Source organism: Cetorhinus maximus, chromosome 7, assembly GCF_964194155.1.
Source record: "Cetorhinus maximus chromosome 7, sCetMax3.hap1.1, whole genome shotgun sequence".
Taxonomy (NCBI): domain Eukaryota; kingdom Metazoa; phylum Chordata; class Chondrichthyes; order Lamniformes; family Cetorhinidae; genus Cetorhinus; species Cetorhinus maximus.
Window position 1 is genome coordinate 28,587,300 of NC_135885.1, and position 23,339 is coordinate 28,610,638.

At 41.1% G+C, this 23,339-nt stretch overlaps 1 protein-coding gene across 2 annotated transcripts; it reads left to right on the forward strand.

Annotated features, from left to right (window-relative positions):
- Nucleotides 1-2,137: 2,137 nt before the first annotated feature.
- On the forward strand, nucleotides 2,138-21,513 carry thsd1 (thrombospondin, type I, domain containing 1). Of its 2 annotated transcripts, none has more exons than XM_078545253.1 (5): nucleotides 2,138-2,223; nucleotides 6,813-6,971; nucleotides 10,682-11,638; nucleotides 16,456-16,614; nucleotides 19,317-21,513. In XM_078545253.1, exons 2-5 carry the CDS (start codon nucleotides 6,902-6,904, stop codon nucleotides 20,858-20,860), a joined length of 2,730 nt encoding a protein of 909 aa, XP_078401379.1. In that variant the 5' UTR covers nucleotides 2,138-2,223; nucleotides 6,813-6,901; the 3' UTR covers nucleotides 20,861-21,513. The 2 variants fall into 2 exon arrangements, with proteins under 2 accessions (XP_078401379.1, XP_078401378.1); XM_078545252.1 differs by lacking the exon at nucleotides 2,138-2,223 and adding an exon at nucleotides 4,200-4,278.
- Nucleotides 21,514-23,339: the final 1,826 nt, after the last annotated feature.

The window sequence follows — 23,339 nt, forward strand, 5'->3', positions numbered from 1 at the left end:
AATACCCATCTTTGTGATAGTTAAGTTTTTATGATTCTGTGATATTTAAGTTTTTATGGTTCTGTATTTTAAAAAGTCAAATGTACAATTTTGTTTTGCAAATGATATTCACAACAAGCCCTGAAATGTGTTGTGTTTGGACAGATCTGAAGCACAAGGAAGCATGTTAATCATTTTGTTACTTTTCTGTGGTGAAGACAGAAATAAGAAGGAATACTTTTTCAGCAAACCAACAATTTATCAGAATCAAATGCCTGAAAGCACAAAGTATAACTTATCTCAAGAATTCTAATTGGTTGCTAAAATTGGAATCAGATTCTCAACCATAGTTGACAATTGGTAGGAGTAGGGAAAATCTTGAAACTCTTGAACGTTTTCAGCAAGTGGCCACTGGGATTAGATTTTTATAAATTACATTCTTACACAGGTAACACCTGTGAAGGATGAAATTCCTGTCTTTGCTAATTATAGCAGAATACTGGCTGTGTATGAAGTGATGATGTATCACTTTTAACCCGGGTAGGTATACATTTTTGCTGAATTATTGATGACAGAAATTTTGTTCCTTGTTCTCCCCCAGCCCTGTTTCTGTCCATGAATTAGTATTATTGAACAAATAACGGTAATAAATAAAATGACAGCTATCACTCTAGAAATAAGTAAAATGTACTTGCATGAATAAAACACTTTCCAGCAGTACAGCTTCCTCGAGATTCAACAGATGTTTACCTCTTTGATGGTGTCCATCACGATGATTGCACTGCTGATATCATTTCTGAGACAAGTCTCAGCTTTAAGCATAGAATAGAATCCAAACACCTCTGAGCAACCATGAGACAAGAACAAAGGGTGTATCTTCACCTTTGGAAGCATCCACAAGCAACTTATGAAAATAATTTTAAAAAGGCAGTAAGGGTAAACATGCCTTTGTGATAGACTCCTGCATAGCTAATTTAGCATTTGCTGATATTTGCATTCTCTGAGGAAGCCATTTTCCAACATTTCATCAGCTATCCCTCAAAAGACCAGTTTTACTGATGCTAGAATACAATACAATTTCTAAGGTCCCAGAGCACATGGCTGACTGCTTTACATTAAAAAATCACTCAATTTCAAGTCTGAGTGAGAGAATTAACAAATCAAAGGCCTAAACCGAATTGACAATCATAAGGTAGTTAAATTTGAGATATTGTAGCAACTATTTATTCTCATTAGCAGTAAGGATATTGGGCTAATTATTAAACTGTGACTATATCCTTTTTCCCATGCACTGTCATCCCTTCTGTCATTTAGTTCTCTCATGCTTTCCATCCTATCATAGACCTTCCCTTTGTTCTTTCTTTCCTTCAACATCCACTTCTCTCCCCGCCCCAACCCACCACCCATTTTTTTTGCCTTGCTTGAAACCTGTTACATCTCTAAATACTAACAGTTCTGACAACGAGTCATCAACCTGAAATGCTAACTCTGTTCCTCTGTCCACAAATGTTGCCACAGCTGCTGAGTATTTCCGGCAGTTTTCCGTTTTAATTCAGATTTCCAGCATCCACAGTATTTCATCCTGACTTTATCCTTGTCAGGTATAGACCATGTTTATTCCTCTTACTGGGGTAGGACAGTACCAGTTGACAAGGACCAGTGAAATAGACAAGCAGGGATTATGTGGGCAAGTTTTTGAGATAATTCTAGCCTGGCTTGGCTGGCTTTTCTTCTTGTGTCATTGCATTAAACAGTTAGTGTACTATTTTTATTTAACATTGTTAATTGCTTCTTTTTGAGTTTGAGTAAATAATTATTCCTCACCCGCTGTTTTGTCTAATAACAAGGCATTAGATTTTACATATACCAAATGATTTAACAATGGCAGCAAGACATTTTAATTTCAACGCCCTGTGATTATTTATTCCTCCCTTTCAGTCTCTCCACTTCTTATTCTCCTTCTGAAAGTAGTGATTTATGTTGAAGTATGATTCATGGGCACCTGTATTTTGTCAACTTTTTTTTTCGATAAGCAAGTCCAGACACTCAATGTTGCTATACTATTTGACTGCAACATAGTCAGATCCTGTCCTCACTCTAAGTCCAGCCATGGACTTTTCAAGCAGAAGTTACTGATAACATGTAGGAGGAAGAGCAATAATCCTATCGTGAAGACACAAGCAGATTGTACCTCGACCACCACATTGATGGAGGACTGCATATTGAACATTTCTGTTTGCGTAGGTTGGTACTACATATGGTACAAATACTCACTGAACCGTTGGGGAAGCTATGTACATTTTCTAACTTGGAGTTTAAGTCCTTGTTATTATGTCAAACTGTTGTTCTTGCTGTGTGCCAAGGATTGCATAATTCACAGGGGAATGGAGACTGTGATTAAAACATCTGCATTTCTTGCCAGCAATCTGAAACTGTTGTTGAAAATATAGTCTATTTTAATAGACAAAACTCTGGTTGAGGAATAATTAAAAATAACTTCCTCTGAATTAAAATAAACCAGTTAACAATGTTTCAGTGAAAATAATTCACTGCTTAGTATCCTGACTGGGAGGAGAAAAGGTGGCCAGTCCACAACTCAGAAGTTCTACAATTGTGACTCACTATTCCAGGATCATCTGGGAATGCAGAGATAAACTCTGGCTTTATTTTTTTGTTACCAACTGTCTCCATGAGCCACTTTCCCTGCCTCTCCACCCTTCCTTCCAACAACAAGAGCACATACACTTCCTTGCTACTAACATTGAGACTTGTCTCTGCTTCTCCTTTCTCTCTGTTAACCCTTTGAAGGAAATTTGGTTTGGTGACCAACATTCCCACCTGTCTCAGTCATGAACACATGAGCTTCTGTCCTATCTCCCCTCATGCCCTTTTGGAGCTCATCTGATTCATGAGACCCACCTCCTGCTCTCTTAACCCCTTTCCCACTAAGCTGTTTACCATCCTAATCCCTTAGCTAGCTGACATTGTAAATGATTCCCTTTCCTTGGACACTGACTCCCTCCCTTTCAGAATCACCCGCATCGAGAAACTCACCCTCCACTTCTTTGTCCTTGCAAATGTCAACATAATTTCCAACCTCCATTTCTTCTTCAAACTCCTTGAATGTGTGTTGTCTCCTTCCAAATCTATGTCTGAACCTTGCTTCCAATTCCTTCCCGCTCCTGGTCACTGTCTCTGGTTCAAGTTGATTGTTTGTGACCTCAGGCTCCTATCTGACCCTGAGGCTGAGCGTCCAAATCCATATTCCATCCATCACAAAGTCTGCCTACTCCCGGGCTTCATAATGGTGCCTGTCTCTGCTCCACCTCAGCCCACCTGCTGCCAAAAAAACACCTGTAACCTCCAGCACCAGCTTTTCCAATGACCCTCCCATCACGTCCCCTCCAGACACTTCAGCTCATCCAAACCTCCCTGCTGCCCTTTCTCATAGCAAGTCCCATTCAAAGAGGTGCTGCCCTTTGGGGGTGTGACATTAAACCCTCAGCTGGGTGTAAGGTGGCACTCCTGGTATTATGGCCAAACAGTTGTCCCTCAGGGGGAAGGTGGAAGACGGGTCACTACCTCGTGCTGTTTGTGGGAACTTTGAGTGAAAACTGGCAGCTATATTTTCAATAGTAGAGCCAGAGAGCAACGCTTCACTGGCTGTAAAAACGCTTCGGGGCGTCCTGAGCTTGTGGAAGATGCTGTAGAAAAGCAAGTTCTTTCTTTCGCCCTTGGCCTCAATGCTCACTGAACCACACTGGCTCCCTGTCTCCCAATTCCTCAAATAACATCTTCATCCTCATCCTTATCCTCGTGTCTTAGGTCTCCCTTCATGTTCTCACTCTCCTCCATCTCTGTAACCGCGTCCAGCCCTACAACCTTATGAGAACTCCAATTTTGACCTCTTCTCTATCCCCTCTTCCTTCGCCCCGCCATTGGCTGTGCTTTCAGCGCCCAGTATTCTGGAATTCCTCGTCTAAGCCAGAATGTGCTCGTAACTCAGTTCCAACCATTATCTGCATCTATCTTTTGTTTTCCTTTCTCCTCCACTTTTGTCCTCTTGTTATTTTTTATCTAAGTGAGTTTAAAAACAGTTTAAAACCTGGAGTTTGGCTTTTCTTCTCTCCAGTGTGGACATTGCAGCATCGCCAATCCACTCCCTCATGTCATTCACTTGGGACCGGAAGAGCTCGCAGGTCACCGCCCACCATTATAGTCCCGCTTTAACCAAAAAAAACTTTCCCCATGCTGAAGAACTGAAAAACTAGCAAGCTGTACAGGTCCAACTACACAGGGGTAAGAGGGACTGGGAGATCAGAACAGAGCCGGACTGGGATAGGGAGAGAGAGACTCAGATAGAGGCTGTGGGAGAGACCCGGACTGTCAGATACAGAGAGAGAGACCCGGACTGTCAGATACAGAGAGAGAGACCCGGACTGTCAGATACAGAGAGAGAGACCCGGACTGTCAGATACAGAGAGAGAGACCCGGACTGTCAGATACAGAGAGAGAGACCCGGACTGTCAGATACAGAGAGAGAGAGAGACCCGGACTGTCAGATACAGAGAGAGAGACACGGACTGTCCGATACAGAGAGAGAGAGACCCGGACTGTCAGATACACAGAGAGAGACCCGAACTGTCAGACACAGAGAGAGAGAGAGAGACCCGGACTGTCAGATACAGAGAGAGAGAGAGAGAGAGACCCGGACTGTCAGATACAGAGAGAGACCCGGACTGTCAGATACAGAGAGAGAGAGAGAGAGACCCGGACTGTCAGATACAGAGAGAGAGAGAGAGAGACCCGGACTGTCAGATACAGAGAGAGAGAGAGAGAGAGAGACCCAGACTGTCAGATACAGAGAGAGAGAGAGAGACCCGGACTGTCAAATACAGAGAGAGACCCGGACTGTCAGATACAGAGAGAGAAAGAGAGACCCGGACTGTCAGATACAGAGAGAGAGAGAGAGAGAGACCCGGACTGTCAGATACAGAGAGAGAGAGTGACCCGGAGTGTCAGACACAGAGAGAGAGAGAGACCCGGACTGTCAAATACAGAGAGAGAGAGAGAGACCCGGACTGTCAAATACAGAGAGAGAGAGAGAGACCCGGACTGTCAGATACAGAGAGAGAGACCCGGACTGTCAGATACAGAGAGAGAGACCCGGACTGTCAGATACAAAGAGAGAGAGAGAGAGAGACCCGGACTGTCAGATACAGAGAGAGAGAGAGACCCGGACTGTCAGATACAGAGAGAGAGAGACCCGGACTGTCAGATACAGAGAGAGAGAGACCCGGACTGTCAGATACAGAGAGAGAGAGACCCGGACTGTCAGATACAGAGAGAGAGAGACCCGGACTGTCAGATACAGAGAGAGAGAGAGACCCGGACTGTCAGACAGAGAGAGAGAGAGACCCGGACTGTCAGATACAGAGAGAGAGAGAGAGAGAGACCCAGACTGTCAGATACAGGGAGAGAGAGAGAGAGAGAGAGAGACCCAGACTGTCAGATACAGAGAGAGAGAACTGGACTGTCGGATACAGAGACAGCGGGAGAGACCCGGCCTATCAGATACAGAGAGAGAGAGAGACCCAGACTGTCAGATACAGAGAGAGAGAGACCTGGACTATCAGATACAGAGAGAGAGAACCGGACTGTCGAATACAGAGAGAGAGACAGACTGCCAGATGCAGAGTGAGGGAGAGGGAGAGAGACCCGAACTGTCAGATACAGAGAGAGAGGGAGGGGAGAACCAGCCTGTCAGACACTGAGAGAGAGAGACCCGGACTGTCAGATACAGAGAAAGAGAGAGACTGTCAGATACAGAGTGAGAGAGAGACTGTCAGATACAGAGTGAGAGAGAGAGACCCGGACTGTCAGATACAGAGAAAGAGAGAGACTGTCAGATACAGAGTGAGAGAGAGACTGTCAGATACAGAGTGAGAGAGAGAGACCCGGACTGTCAGATACAGAGAAAGAGAGAGAGACCCAGACTATCAGATACAGAGAGAGAGAGAGAGAGACTGTCAGATACAGAGTGAGAGAGAGAGACCCGGACTGTCAGATACAGAGAAAGAGAGAGAGAGAGAGAGACCCGGCCTGTCATATACAGAGATAGAGAGAGAGAGAGACTGTCAGATACAGAGCGAGAGAGAGAGAGAGACTGTCAGATACAGAGAAAGAGAGAGAGAGAGACTGTCAGATACAGAGTGAGAGAGAGAGACCTGGACTGTCAGATACAGAGAAAGAGAGAGAGAGAGACTGTCAGATACAGAGTGAGAGAGAGAGACCTGGACTGTCAGATACAGAGAAAGAGAGAGAGAGAGACTGTCAGATACAGAGTAAGAGAGAGAGAGAGATACTGTCAGATACAGAGTAAGAGAGAGAGACCCGGCCTGTCATACAGAGATAGAGAGAGAGAGAGACGATCTGTCTGAGAGAGAGAGACCCGGCCTATCATATACAGAGGTAGAGAGAGGCCCGGACAGAGAGAGACAGAGAGAGAGATCCGGGCTGACAGACTCAGTCAGAGAGATCCAAATAGAGACTGGGAGAGAGACTCGGGCTGTCAGGTACAGAGAGCTCCAGAGAGAGAGACCTGGGCTGTCGGAAGAGTACGGTCCAAGTGACAAAGTGAATTTTGAATTTTGAAGAATATATCGAATTACAAATAGCGCCTGACATCTTCGTGAATTTATTTGATAGACTGAATGATAGACACCATCTTCCTGATTTTATTAGTTTTTCTGATTTATATTATAAGAGTAACTATGGTATGTTTAACGTGTTTGTTCTAAGTTAGGCGTTTTGCCCGGTTGTCATTTCTTTAGGGTTTGTTTGTGCGGGATGATCCCATTCCAATGATCATGAGGCTCTGAATGTGAGAGAGGGACATGACGAGTTTACACCAGTGTTCGGAATGAAACATCCTCTGGCTCCAAGTCTCTCAGGTTTTACACAGGTGCTGCTACTGGCTCTCTCTGGATACGGTGAGTGCTCTAAGAATCCCGCAAGGGACACATGAAAACGCGCCATTCGGGCCGAGCATGTTCAACAATATCTAAAGAGGTTGAAGCAAAGCGGCATATTCGAGCAAGGCTAGAATGTTACCTAGTGAAAAGGGGGATTTTTAATTCCCATTGTACTGCATTGTAAACAGGCAGCCACGTTATTCGGTGTCAGCCGTGGCTCAGTCAGTAGCACTCTCTGCCTCTTGAGTGAGAAGGTTGTGAGTTGAAGTGCCACAATAAATTGTAGGCCGATTGTTGTAGCGCAGTGGGTAGCGTCCCTACCTTAGGGCCAGAAGCTCTGGGTTCAAATCCCTGGCTGAGCTTGTTGGTCATGGAAGGTGCATTGATGAGGCAGACAGGCCACATTTGTCTAGAGCAGGCAGTAAGAGTGGGAGAGTTCCCTGGTCAGTTGTCTGCAGAATGCATTGGCAGTACCTTGGTACCTGAAGAGAGTGATGGGGCTGAGAGGAGGCTGTGGCCCCATTTGCCCTCTCAGGGTGTTGTGAAAGATCCCATGACTCTCTTTCCAAGGAGAGCAGGGACGTTCTAGCCAATAATTGTTACTCAATCAACATCACAAAAAAAAAGACAATCTGATTGTTATCACACATTGGCTTCTGTGTTTAACAGTGGCAACACTTCATAGTACTTCTTTAGTGGTAGAGCACTTTGGAACATGCTGAGGTCATGAAAGTCACTAATTAAATGTTTTCTTTTATATTGTATCTGTTGTGTGAATAACAACTTGGGAACATTGGTAATGCTTATGTTTTATTATGGACAACCTATGCAAAGTACAAAATACAGCACAAATGAAGAAAATCTCATAAATTCTCATCATCTCTTGCTCCTCAACAGTGCTAATTTCACTGCAGCTAAAGGTGTTACACTATAAACGAATCTCACAGACATTGTCATCAAGTTAAGATCATATGAACACAAAGTAATTGCAGTCATACAACACCCCCAATTTAAGATCAACAGAAACATAATTCTTAAATGCTGTATGGATACCACACATTGATTAAAGCTCTGGTCAATTTAAAAATTAAAAGAATTAAGAGTTAGGAATTTAAAAATCAGTTTTTTAAGTATTTCAATAAGTAATAAAACAAATTGTTCCCAGGTGGCTGAACAGAAAACTTTTAAGAGCTTTTAATAGGAAATAGACATTTTTTTCAGAATTCTTGGTCATTAGGTGAGAATAATCTAAAAATATCTCATGAAACAGAAGAATGAGCACATGAGTTTTCACAATGGAGCAATGATCTTCTGTTTGAAATACATCACTATGACATTCTAAAGATTACACAGTTGATAATAAAGTCAAATTCAGGGTAAGGTTTTGGAGTTTGAAATTTCTATTTTTTAAAAAAGATGCATTTTAGAGAAATCGGGTACTCAGTGCTTCAGATGTGACCACTATAGCATCTTTGTAACTCTCTGCTACACCCTACAGCAGCTTTCCTGCTTACAAATGAGTATTAATGTTAAACAATTAAATCCTTTTTTAGTGTTGGAAATTATGATAAAATCCAATTGCAAAGTGAATTGACAATGATATTTTATTATGTTAAGCTACTTTATATAACATTATGCTTATCTCCTTTGGAAAGCACAACCTTAATCCAATTATTTTAACTGATACTTTAGGGACATAAATTTGAGGAATTTGAAGGGTTTCAGGAAAATATGTAATGCAGAATTAGTCATGCATCATTCTACACCCTCCTTATCACTTGTGACAGTAATACATTATTTTATGTTGTTTAGTGTAATGAATTATTGAATTAGACACACTGGCAACTGAATACACACATGATTATTAATGAATATTTAACACACATTAAAATTATGATTCAAAGCAACCTTAGAATCATTTTAAAGTGTGTGAAATATTTTTATTAAACAACTACCTGAAAAATGCCAAATTTTTCCTATAGCAATATATTCATTTCACACCAGTTGAAAGCTCAGCTCAATTAAATTGTATTTTCTATCTCTATTATCGAGCCTGTTGACACAACTCCAGCAAGTCCAAAATGCAATGATATTTCTCCTTGTCCTGCACTGAGTTCTCATCCTCAATGACCTTCACTGCCTTATCAATCACTAGTACATTAAATTTAAGTTCCTTTCATCTTCAAATCTCTCCATGACTTTGTGCTTCTTTACCTTCCCCAACCATAATTCTCTTCCTGCACCTGTTGTTTCCCCAACTCCAGTCTCTTGTGTACCTCCCACAGAATCACAGAATTGTTATGGTACAGAAGGAGGCCGTTCGGCCCATCGTATCTGCACTGGCTCACTCATGATCCTTTTCCTTTGCCCTATCATTAGAGGAGGTGCTGTCTGTCACTTCAGTCTTCTTATCTGGAACTTTTTCCCTAATTCCCTCCTCCTCCCTATCCTACTTTAGTACCTCCTCAAAGCCTACCTTTCCAACCTAGCCTTCAGTCACCTCTCCTGGCCTCCCTCCCTTGGCCCAGAGTTTATTTCCCTTAATATTCCTTTCTACAGTAACGCCGGATGTCTTATATGTTGTTACAGTTTCTGAAATCTGGCGCTCAATTACTAAATTTCAATTAAACGTGTATACAAAACTGTGTGTAATGAATTACTCAATGATGGAATAATTTTTTTTTACAAGTGCTGGAAATAACCAGCAGAAATAATGGCAGGAGCTGTGGAGAAAAGCAGAGTTAAGGTTTCAGGTCAATCATCAGAACAGTTCTGATGAAAGGTCATCGACCTGAAATGTTAACTCTGCTTCTCTCTCCACAGATGCTGCCAGACCTGCTGGGTATTTCCAGCATTTTCAGTTTTATTTCGGCTTTCCAGCATCCTCAGTATTTTGTTTTTGTACTCAGCGATGGAACTGGTTTTCATTGAACCAGTTTCACAGTCCATAATTAGACATTATTTAGTAATGTATAAAATCAGATCAAGTGTTAATCTGTCATTTACTTCATTTTATTAGTTTGTTGATTTTTACGTACTGTAGACTGTGCAAAGATCTTACCATTGATACAGTGGGACATAATATGGACAAGTATTTAAAAGCAACCTTGGCTGTTGAAATCCAGTTAAGAGACTGTACAATAAGCTCAATATAACTTTTCATTTTCGTTATGGGCTAGAGTTCAAGTGGCCATGTTTTGCCTTCTCCCTGGAACTGAATATCCATTCATAAATCTGCTCATAAAACTGAATGTCCTTGATGACCTCAACTTTTAACTCAGTTCAGTTACCCCTTGCCCCCTCATTTGACTTGCCTGCCCTTTGTCCTCACTTAACTTTACCTTGCATGTAAATTCCTGCACCGGCAATCTCATACATCCTTTTGACCTGAGGGTCTCTATCAGTGATAAAACATACGAATTAGGATCAGGAGTAGGCCACACAGCCCCTCCAGCCTGCTCCGCTATTCAATAAGATCATGGCTGATCTGAATGTAACCTCAATCCTACATTCCTGCTACCCCCGTTAACCTTTCACCCCCTTGTTAATCAAGAATCCATCTAGCTCGGCCTTAAAAATATTCCACCATGATGTGCCATCCCTTAGGTGGAAGCAGGTACCTATCTGACTGTACGTCCAAACCCGCTTCCCTTGCAAGCTGGCTGTATAATTGGCCCTTAAATGCAAACATTTTGTGGAATAAATCTAAATCATCTCTTTTATTGCAGCTGTTTATGCCGAAGTCAAATATCGACTTTCAAGACAACCTTGGCATGTGGCTCTGAGCAACCAGACTGTTCATGTTGACTATAAAGGGCTGGGCAACGCAAGCCTACAAAATTTAACCGTATCGCTCGTCGACGTTAACACAAACCGAACTATCGCCACAAAAGTGATCACTGGAAACCGATCCCAGAGCTCTGTGGAGTTTGAGTGCTTTCATTTCAATTACGCTGGCAACTTTGAGTTTCGAGTCACAGATTTTACAAGCAACGGCACCGCCCAGTGGACAACCGACTTATTGCAAGTCAAATGGCCAGCCTTTCAGACTGAAGTGGCCGGGAAAACTGACTCACAGAGCAACTTCCAGATCCAAGTACTTACTGAGGAGTATTTGTGCCCTTGGAAAGTAAATACGTTGACGTTATTTCTAGACGTTACAAGGATTTATCCTAATGAACCTGGAGCTTATAACGTGGAAAAAGTTTTAAAGAAAACGATAAATAAAGAAATTGAGCTGTCTAATTCTCAGTGGGTGGTATTTGACTGCACTGATTTCAGCCAAGATGACTTCATAACGATCTCACTGAGATCTCCGAATACCGACTCAGTGATCTCATCAAAAGGCCCAGTAGTATTTACCCAAATTGTGGGGTATAAGCTGCTTGTCGATCATTTGAAAACGGCCACATGTGAATCGTCTGCAGAGGTTGGTATCGTGACACCACCTTGCGCCCGTGCACCAGGCAAGATTTCTGTGTATAAAGTCCGGAAAGGGGCTTCGTTTGCAAGAGATAGTTTTGTAGCTGAAAAGTGGCTGCGCCCCAGGGATAATAAAACCGAATTCAACTGCTCCGTCTTTGACACTGGGAAAAATAACTACTGCTTCGAATATGTGAGCGTTGTGAATCACAGCCACTCTTTCACCAAGGCTGTGAGTTGTGTTGATCTTCAGAGACACGCAGGTTCGTATAATTCCGAATGCTTCCGCTTTTCCCTTTCTGTTAATTTTTTTCAACCACTTACCCCTGTTGCCAAGATAGGGGGACATACTGCGCAGTGATAGATATTAAATAATTTGTTTAAACTTGCTGAATTATGCATACAATTAATAATATTATATTAATAAATTCCATTGAACCACCATATAACTATAACGCAGTCCTGCATTGATTTGACACCTTGAATAGCCAAAAGAGGTGTTTGTAGAGTATTGATGTTGAAATGCGTACGGCATCTCAAATAAAAACTACTACATTGATGTACTTTACTCAAAGTTTATGTTTGAAATTGTTTGTTCTCCCAAGAATTGGGAAGTTTGTTAGGTTGGCCTGGGTTTTGTGGTCAGTGGTGAAGGGACAGTAGTCACCATTAGTCTTGGAGAAAAACTGCCCACAAAGATTTAGCAGGCTGTTAAGTGTAGACTCACCTTAGCCCACATCAGTTTGAATTTGGCTCCTACTACAAGGGACCCGTATCATCCAGCTATAGCGTAGGTAGTTGGCAGGCTGATCAGCCAATCAGCTAGCAGAAGTCTCACAGACATCGAAGCCCAAGTTAAACAGTAGGGAATATAAGTCACATTTAAGTAATTGCACAGAACGCAAAATAAAGATTGGGGCATGCACATGAGATTAAGGTAGAAACTCAAATATCAGAATACAAAACTTTAACACTTAAAATCAGCAGGATTTAAATTGTCTTTGGAAGGAATGAGACTCCAAATTTGTAAAATTGCTCCTCCAGGACCAGAGAGGTTGTTCAATAATAATTGACTTAGTACAACATTACAAACTCAGTTATTCTGATTCAACAAGGCTTAACTTTTTCATTTTTTTTTACAAAAAAAAAGTAGTGAATGAGTAGTTTAAGTTCATAACAAATCAATGGTTTCTAAATTATTCCATCAGTGAACGTATATATAAGCTGTAGTAATGGGCAGTGCACCTGTTGAAGCATGCAATAATGATCTGCTTTCTCTTTGTAACTCATGAATTGAAGTTGCAGCAATGTTATTTGTCACCAGTGAATTTTAAAGGGACAGGGGGAAGCATTGATCAGATTTGAAAGAAATATGTGGCTACATTTCCTTTTGTTGATTTTCTTTTTCTTCAAATGGCTTTGATTCTTACTGCAGTTCCATCCACCGCTTTGCCCAAATGCCAAGCTGTGTAAGGTGACACAGTGAGTGTCTGAAGGTTAGTTAACATTATGAGAAAGCAGGAGCATGAAATCACCAAAGATCCCAAAAGCACAACCTCTCAGCAGGGGCTTACAAATAATTTAGAAACCATTGATTTGTTGTGAACTTAAGCTACTCACTCACTACTTGCACTGTAAAAAAAAACAATGAAAAAGTTAAAAACAGAAACAGAATTACCTGGAAAAGCTCAGCAGGTCTGGCAGCATCGGCGGAGAAGAATAAAGTTGTCGTTTCGAGTCCTCATGACCCTTCAACAGAACTGAGTAATATTAGGAGACGGGTGAAATATAAGCTGGTTTAAGGTGGGGGGAGAGAAGTTGGGGGGGTGGGGGGTGGTTGTAGGGACAAGCAAGCAGTGATAGGAGCAGATAATCAAAAGATGTCACAGACAAAGGAACAAAGAGGTGTTGAAGGTGGTGATATTATCTAAGAGAATGTGCTAATTAAGAATGGATGGCAGGATACTCAAGGTACAGCTCTAGTGGGGGTGGGGTGAAATAAGACTAACAGGGCATAAAAGGTATAAATTTAAAAATAATGGAAATAGGTGGGAAAAGAAAAATCTATATAAATTATTGGAAAAAAACAAAAGGGAGGGGGAAGAAACGGAAAGGGGATGGGGATGGAGGAGGAAGTTGAAGATCTAAAGTTGTTGAATTCAATATTCAGCCCGGAAGGCTGTAAAGTGCCTAGTTGGAAGATGAGGTACTGTTCCTCCAGTTTGCGTTGAGCTTCACTGGAACAATGCAGCAAGCCAAGGACAGACATGAGGGCAAGAGAGCAGGGTGAAGTGTTAAAATGGTAAGCGACAGGGAGGTTTGGGTCATTCTTGCAGAAAGACCGCAGGTGTTCTGCAAAGCGGTCGCCCAGTTTGCGTTTGGTCTCTCCAATGTAGAGGAGACCGCATTGGGAGCAACGAATGCAGTAGACTAAGTTGGGGGAAATGCAAGTGAAATGCTGCTTCACTTGAAAGGAGTGTTTGGGCCCTTGGACGGTGAGGAGAGAGGAAGTGAAGGGGCAGGTGTTGCATCTTTTGCGTATGCATGGGGAGGTGCCGTAGGTGGGGGTTGAGGAGTAGGGGGTGATGGAGGAGTGGACCAGGGTGTCCCGGAGGGAATGATCCCTATGGAATGCCGTCAGTGGGGGTGAAGGGAAGATGTGTTTGGTGGTGGCATCATGCTGGAGTTGGCGGAAATGGCGGAGGATGATCCTTTGAATGCGGAGGCTGGTGGGGTGATAAGTGAGGACAAGGGGGACCCTATCACGTTTTTGGGAGGGAGGAGAAGGCGTGAGAGCGGATGCGCACGAGATGGGCCGGACACGGTTGAGGGCCCTGTCAACGACCGTGGGTGGAAAAGGAAGAAGGAGGACATGTCAGAGGAACTGTTTTTGAAGGTAGCGTCATCAGAACAGATGCGACGGAGGCGAAGGAACTGAGAGAATGGGATGGAAAAATGAAAAGGTTAAGCCTTGTTGAATCAGAATAACTGAATTTGGAATGTTGTACTAAGTCATAATTATTATTGAACAACCTCTCTGGCCCTGGAGGAGCAACTTTACAAATTTGGAGTCTCATTCCTTCCAAAGACCATTTAAACTCTGGATAATGGCAGAAGTGGGGTCCTGACAATTTTTCCACTTCTTAACTGACAGCTGCTGAGACAAGTGTAGCACCGACACTAACTACACTTATCTAATGCTGTTGCAATATAAACCTGGATTTTACTGTTGGGGATATTAGTGGATGGATACTTAATGCACTGGTATGATCTATCTTTGTGTGCTATTTTAGCAGAGGTATGCAATAAAATAGCAGGTAATAAAACTGTTATGCAAACACATTCCTCTGTTAATATTTCTAGGCTGTGCTGTAGCTGCCTTGCTCCAACCCTTTATAAGTGCTGTTGTGTTGTCAAGTTCAACATGATTATTATTGATTTTTATCATGTTGCAGTTATCTAGTATTAACAAATTATTATATTGCAATTATGTAATATTTTTCTCTTAGCATAATTCATTTAGAAGTTGTGGAAAATGTATTGGCATTGTATTAGCCTCCCTACACCTCTCCACTCTTTACCTCGCTTTCCTCCTTTAAGACACTTCTTAAAATCTACCTCTTTGATTAAGCTTTTGGTGATCTGACCTAATATCTCCTCATGTGGCTCAGTGTCATATTTGCTTTATAATACCTCTGCAAAATGTCTTGGGACATTTCATTACATTGAAGGCACCATATAAATATAAGTTATTGGAGTTGTAGTAATAGTAAACTTATCACTGACTACTGGGCTTTTTACCATGGTTATCAATAATAATCTACTAGTTTAAAGAACAGTTGCTGTCAATCAATCAATGAATGAAAGAGTGAGTTGAAAAATTCATTTCCTACCAACCCATTGGCGCTGTTTATTAGGTCACCGACATGCTGTGCCAACCACAGATGATTCGCCATATGGTGAGATCTGGATCACAGCCGGGATGTCATGTTAAAGCAATAAGCAGAGATGTGGCACTTTCTGAGAATTAGGAAATAAGGTTACCAGAGGTCACCCTGGCTGCTCTTTTGCCCCTCTGAACGCGTGACAGGAGAATGGATATATGCACATGCAGGGCATCCCTATTACATCACACAAGTTTTTAGCACTGAACTTGTTATTACACAATGCATTATGAATATACTGAAATTGCCTTCACATAGTACTTACAAAAGACCTTTACGTGGTGTCGCTTTAGTTTGTATCAATGCTGTCCACAGTATTTACACTTTATATACTCAATTGTGGCAGACACTGATGCAGACCAGTCTCCAAAGTGTAGTCTAACCCAAATATACATGTGGAACACTACAGGTTTCACACATAGGTCATGTAGCCAATTTTTCCCTGGTCTATCTACTCATGGGATAAACACATGTAGTCAGTGAGAAAATTTGAAAACAAACTGTGATTGTTTTTTTTCTTCTTCCATTTCTCTCTCTGATTTTATCTCTTTATTCCCTCAATTCTGAAAACAATCATTTGTATTTGAACACAGTTTGAATCCTTCCTTCAAATCACCATTTTTCACATGTGAGTGTGAACTGTGAGTGTGATTTGATCACAGCAATATCACACCTGAGTCCAGACCTATTGCCACTCACTATCCTTGCATATGTACTTTGAACAAGGGTCACTACACTAGGCATGAGCACCCTAACTTATTTTCCTAACAGACTTAACCTAAGTCCAAAGCATGCTCCCATTGTTACTCCGCTTCATATCAATTAACTCAACATGATCCAGTGATCAGGGATTAAATCTATTACCCTCAGAAAATGGCGAATTTACCCATTGAGTCTTTTGGGGAAGTTGTGGGGGTGGGAGGGGGTTGGTGGTTGCTTAAAAGGTTTTTGTAAATCCTGTGGAACAGAATAAAACATGAAGCAACCCCAAAGCATAACTATTCAAGTAAACATAAATATTTTCAAGAAATATTAGGCAAGGAAACAAAGGAAACATTCCGTGTCAATAGACAAAGCACGTTCATTTTAATATATACACAGAGAAAAGTAAAATAATCATTTTCTCATGTTTGTAGAAAGAGGGAGTGTTTGGCTGTCATGGAGTCCGTGTAGTGTCACTTGCGGTGACGGACTGCGTGAAAGGTACCGACAATGCATTGTATCCTTCTCAGGGTCAGTTGCTTGTAGTGGCCAAGAGAAAGAAGTCTCCCATTGTTCACTTGTGGATTGCACAGGTGAGTAAAAGCATCAAATGTAAATGTTCCACCTCAGAAAACATTCAAAGCTGTCAAACATTTGCCTTGTTATATTTCTTGTTCACTTGCGTGCTTTTTACGTATATGATGGTAAAGCCGACAGAAGAGTAGGATGGTGCTCAATGAATTATCGTGATAAGGGACTTAACAGTGATAAACCTGGATAAAGAGCTACGTGGGATGATAATGTTAGAGTTGCAATTTGTTGTTTTTTAAGAGGCTGAGGTAAGAGCTACCGAACAAACAGAAATTGAACTAATGAAAGAGAAATATGGGACTCCTCGTGGAAACAAATGGTATTGGGGACAGAAGTTTGTGGATCGAATAATGGAATGTAAAAGTAGACAGGTTATGTTTTAAAATGACAATTGCAGAAGTTGCTCTAGTTTGCTTCCAGAGCTATTTGGCCATGGATAGAATGAGAATTGTAATTGATTTTAATGAGTGGTTTTGAAACTGATGTTGAAGATAAAATAAAGAGTTTTCTCGAGTAGAAAGTAATATTCCTGCTTATGTAGTTCTTTATTACATCACTCAAAAACCTCAACGTACTGTAATTCACATTGAATGAATTACTTTTAAATGCAGTGGCTGTAATGTGTAGGCAAATGACCCCTACTGGGTAAGGTACTGAAAGTGGCACTAAATTCATTGTGTGCCTGCATTAAGTCAGGAGAGGTTAGGGAGAAAATTCAAAGCAAAAAAATGCTGAGAACAATAAAAAGGAACAGACTACATGGACACAAGTAGAAATATAGAATCACAGGAGGAGGCCCTTTGGGCCATTGCGGCTGTGCCTGCTCTTTGAAAGAGATATCCAATTAATCCCACTCCTCTGCTTTTTCTCCATAACCCTGCAATTTTAAAAATTATTTATATAATTCACTTTTGAAAGTTACTATTGAATCTGCTTCCACCAACCTTTCGGGCAGCGCACTCCAAATTGTAACAACTCACTGCATTAAAACAAAAATTACCCTCATCTCCCCCTGGTTCTTCGTCAAATTATTTCTGTATCTCTGGATACTGACCTGCCTGCCAGGGGAAATAGTTTCTCCCTATCTACCTTATCAGACCCCTCATAATTTTGAACACCTCTGTTAAATCTCCCGCTAACCTTCACCACTCTAAGAACGATCCCAGTAAGTGTGGAAATATGCAGTTTCTGACACCACTTGCATCACAGAAACTTGCGATAAGCGAAACAAGAGGCAGGGACAGTTTTGCTAAGTTAAATATTTTACATTAGGTGGAGAATTTAAATTATTGGGAAGGTATGCAAAATTAAGAAGTAGGAAACCGAAGAAATTTCACTGCAGGGAGTGTCCACTGGTGGCCAATCCAACTTGAATCTACCTATTGTAATGTAATTCCCTGCACATTCTACATTCCCTTTAATATCTTTCTCTATTTTGAATGGGGTGGCGGGGGAGTCGGTAGCACTCCTGCCCTCAAGCCAGAAGCTCCAAGTTTAGATCCCATTCCAGACTTGTTAACCATGGAAGGAGTGTTCATGAGGCAGTTTAACAGGTTGGTGAACAGTCCAATAATCCTTCCAACATTTCCCCGCCATTCCTCAAAGAGGTGGGGAAAAAAGTGTGCGAAAATACCAAACAAAAAATGGGGGGGGAGGCTGAGGGGAGGCTAAAGGTGTAGGATAGGGAAAAAAATTAATCTGATTAAAGAATTGGTTTTGATATATTTAATTTCACGTGCTCAGCGTGTTTGGTAGCACAATTAGCCGCACTGCCTCAATTTTTTTTGATTTTAATTGCCTATCTTCACTAAAATAGAAATAATCACACCAAATCCTGCCAGAGACTCATTAAATAGGCTTGTACTCCCCCCGAATATTGAAGATTAAGGGGGAGATGGTGGCATAGTGGTAATGTATTGGACTAGAACTGGACTGGCAATCCAGAGGCCCAGCCTCATCCTCTGGGGTACATGGGTTCAAATGGCAGCTGGTGGAGTTTAAATTCAATTAATAAAAGCAGGAATGGAAAGCTAGTCTCAGTAATAGTGACCATGAAGCTAACATCGATTGCCGTTAAAAACTCATCTCGTTCACTAATGTCCTTTAGGAAGGGAAATCTGCTGTCCTTGCCTGGTCTGGCCTACACATGACTCCAGACCCACAGCAATGTGGATAACTCTTAACTGCCCTCTGAAATGGCCCAGCAAGCCACACAGTTCAAGCGCAATTAGTGGTGGGCAACAAATGTTGGCCTTGCCAGTGATGCCCACATCCCGCGAAAGAATATTAAAAAAAAATTAATTGAGTCGGTTCAGATGCTTAAAGGAGCTGATAGGATTAATAGAGAGAAACTCTTTCCTTTGGTGGGTCAGTGCAGAACAAGGGAGGGGCGTAACCTTAAAATTATAACTAGGCTGTACACGGGTGATGCTGTGATGTAATTCTCCACAAAAAGGATAGAGGAAACCTGAACCTTTCTCCCCTGACAAGCTTTTGTGGTTAGGCCACTCGAAAATTTCAAAACAGATTGAAGAGTTCTTTGTTCAGTAAGGGTTACGGAATCAAGGTGAGTAGATAGAGGTCAGGTCAGCCATGGTCTAACTGAATAGCAGAGTGGGCTTGAGGGGCTGAATGGCCGACTCCTGTTCCTATGTTCCTAAAGTGCGTTTGTTTACTTAAGCGTTCAATTTCTTTCATGTTACAGAGCAGAAACTTGGACTTCCTGGAACAGTTCAGAAGGAAGCATATAACACGGGCAATATAGTGACGATCACAGGCATTTCCCTCTGTTTGGTGATAATCATTGCCACCATTGCTATCACTATACGGACAAAACTATCACGTAAGACACAGAACTTCAATACTGCAGTGAGACAAGGTTCAGTGTCTCAACACAATTTCAGGAAAAACCTTGAAGGTGAAAGGAACTTCTGTGACCCCAGCTATCAATGTGACTTTTTGCCTGACAATGATCCCCCGCTTCACATCGAGGATGGTATGAATATCCCTTTAAGTTACAGGAGGAGCCAGAATTTCATTTCAAATCAGGACACGTTAGCTGAGGAAAACCTAGGGCAACAAAGCGCCCAGAAAATGATCCCTCCAATATTTGGGTACCGTTTGGCACATCAACAGTTGAAAGAAATGAAAAAGAAAGGGATAACGGAAGCAACTCAAGTGTATCATGTAACACAGCATCCACAAGATGATACAGTCATTAATGAAGCAGGAATTCCGGCTACAGAAGTAGAGCGCGTTAATTCCAGCACTGTTATTGCACCCTGTTTGGACAAGGAAAACGATGCAGAAAGTAACATGAACAGGTTTCGTATTAAATCTCCGTTTTTGGATCAAAAATCAATTTACTACAAACAACAAGCAGAAAAAATGAACCACGGGCTGGGCTATATGATTGCGCCATTTCCAGAACCATCTGGTGACTATTTCCTACCATACCAGACACCACAAATAAGCAGCACAATACCTTTTTGTGACGGAAGCAACAAAACACTTCCAAATAGGCCAGGAAAGTTCAGGCATTGCGAAAAGTTAACTGAGGTAGAAATGCATGACAGAGGGTATGGCAGAAACCCGAACTTTAGGAGAACATCTAGCTTCAATGAATGCAAAACTGCTAAGTTCTACAGGGAACGAAGCATGTCCACTTGCACACAGAAGCTTCCATCCCTCTCACACTCCAGAGCTATTTGTAGGACAGCAACTGTGACTGACAGATTCACTGGTGATAAGACTGCAGCTCAGTCCAGATTTAATAATGCTAGCCCAGCGAAACTTCATGCCCGCAATAGCAGTGCATTCACACCGGAGACCTCAAAATATCATATGAAAGGTAGTCAAACTGGAGCTCGAACTTGTAAAGCTGAGCAGGCAAGTGATCAGCAAACAACAAATGGTATTCTTAATGACTTAGAAACCTGTACAGGCAAGAGAAGGTCAAGCACATCAGCTAACCGATATAAGTTGACTACTAAGGTCAGTGATCCCAACTCTGAGAACTATTCTAATTGCAGGTATCCACAGAGCAATCCATTACCTCGTCATCAGTACAGACCAGATCGTTGTCAAAGTTTTCCTTCTGATCCTAACTTTCTCCTCTATGACAATTCTGGTTTTGAGTTAACTGCATCAGAGCAGTGGATAATTGATTTGCCAGCACACATTAGTTCACATGTGAACGAGGATGAAGAGGACACTAGTACTTTAAGTAATGAAAAGCTGGTGATCTGAGGAGCTTGAAAAATGAAACATCCTATGTCTGTGCAACGTAATTGTTCATCATGTCTCAATCCAAGAGCGTCTATTACAACTGCTGGTAAAAGTAAATTTATTCTGCGAACAGTGAAGAGGTAGTTTTCACTGAATGAATCATGTTTTCTCTTGAGAATGAGAATGGATCCAGAGGCAAAGAGCATTTCTTTTCTGTTCGCCCCTTATGTTGATCTTAGATTCCCCAACTTTGAATTCTATAGGGGTACAATCCAATCTCCGTTTTTTAACACACCATCGCAATGGAAAGGACAAAATTTCAGGGAAAATTGTGTGGACAATAATTTCACTGCTACATCGACTTCGGAGCCAATCTATGTGGGCCCGTGAAAATTTGTCCCAGGATTTCAAAAGAAACTTTGCTGAAAAGAGTTGGAGGATGGACTGTTAACCTGTACGCAACCATATGCACACTGATATTGATGATCCATCTAGACACAGTGGTACTTTACATATTCAAATAACTTTATTAATGCGCATTGTGTTAGCTGAATTTCTGTGCATATTTGCACATCAGAGGTCAATGTGCAAAGGTTTTAACAATGCAGTTGAGTTTCTACATGGTGACTTTCATTTAAAGAAATAAATTCCAAGCTGCAAAGCTCTCAAATAAATATGATACTTTTAAAGCTGTGATTTCTAGTGACATTTTACATGAAAGACATGTTTTGTTAGGATTCTGTTCTTTGAATCTTAAATCATATCGTAGAAACAACACATCTACAAACTAATAACCTCAGTCCACCTGGTGTACAGTAGGAATACTGGTCACAATCTGGATAAGGAGTTGGAGGACATCTTTACGGGGGGCACACCTGGGTCCACATCTTCAATATACTCTGTGAGAAATAGTCAAATATTCTATAATATACCTATTTTATAAGATACATTTTAATACGTGAACTCTAAGTATAACTCAACATTGTTATGCCTTTTGGTGATCTGATTTTAGGTTTTTGTACACTTCTCCCTCCTTTACCCTACCATTGGCTGTAGATGCTTAATTGCCTTGGGCCTGGTTACAGGGACGTTAATCCAAAGCTTTTTTCTTCCCAACTTCTCTCTTCTCTTTTAAAAGTCTTCTCAAAACCCTTCTTTTTAACCAAGCTTCGTCACACTTCCTGATATTTCCATCCAAGGCTCAGTGTCTGTTTCTCTGTCTTTATTGCAGCATCTTGGGATGCTTCTCAGAACAGAGGCACACTGTGTGTGTACAAGTTGTTGTTGGATGGGAGACAGGGGAATTAACAAGCGTTGAGGGTCATCATAGGTGTGCCATCAGTTTATTTGTCCCTTAGCTTGAATTTATGGTGGAGACTTTTTAAATCCTGCACTCAACTTTCTTCCCCTTTGTTCTCCCTTTACACGCCAATTAATCTCTCTCCTTTCCCAAAAAGGATCAGACAGTAGTGTTTAATACACCGACTTTGTTATGGAACTAACAGACCTTCTGCTTGTGTGTTTAGTACGACAACAAAATGGACAGACACTATTTATCCTGGTTAAATTAGCTATCCTTTATTTGACCTTGGTGTATTATGAAGAATATGTGCAGTATGTTGCTCAGCTCTGTTGTATCATACATTATAATGCTTTCTGTTACTCTTATGAAAAAATTAAAATAAATTGGTTGAAAACCCAAAAAAATTTAAAGCTGCAAAATCCCACAATTTGGATATCACCTTGTTAAAAAAAAAAGCCATGATTACTTTTTGAAATAATGAATCCTGAAAAATAAATATAAATACAGTTCAACTTTGAAGACATACATTTTAAAATTATAAAATATTTTACTTGAACATCAAATGGACAAAAAATATCTCTACACCAAAGTGATAGCTAAGACCATGTTTTTTTAATAAACTGATACTTAACTGAATTATAAACACGTTTCTCTTTGCAATTAACTCCCAGTTTGTGAATTCCAATGTGAAGTTAGTAGAATGTGTACTTGCACAGGTGTAGGTCAATCAATTTATGCCATTTTAAAATTGCACATCCTGAAAATCAACTTGAGTTTATAATTTAAGAAGTTTTCTGCAAGTATTAAAAATATGGAGTATGGAATCCTGTAGCATTTATATTGAAATGCTATCTGATCATTTCTAAAGCAATTCCTTTGAAGATTTCCCCTCCACTTTTCTTAAAGCAAATATTGTTTATGTCTAGTACTGGCCTCAAATCTACCTTGGTATTTCCCATCTTTCCGAAGCAGGTGGGACAGGAAGTGAGTCTGTGGCTCTTCCAATTTTAGTTTTGGGGAAAACATAAAGACATCTTTGAAAACAAATAATTGCCAAATCAAATTTTTAGTGAATGTTATTTAATGTGGGTGATACAGCTTTTGTTGTGTCAGATATCATGATGGTTCACTAACCCATTGGAGCATGGACCAGGAATGAGATTCTGCATAAAGAGTTTTCAAACTGTCAGGTTGGTG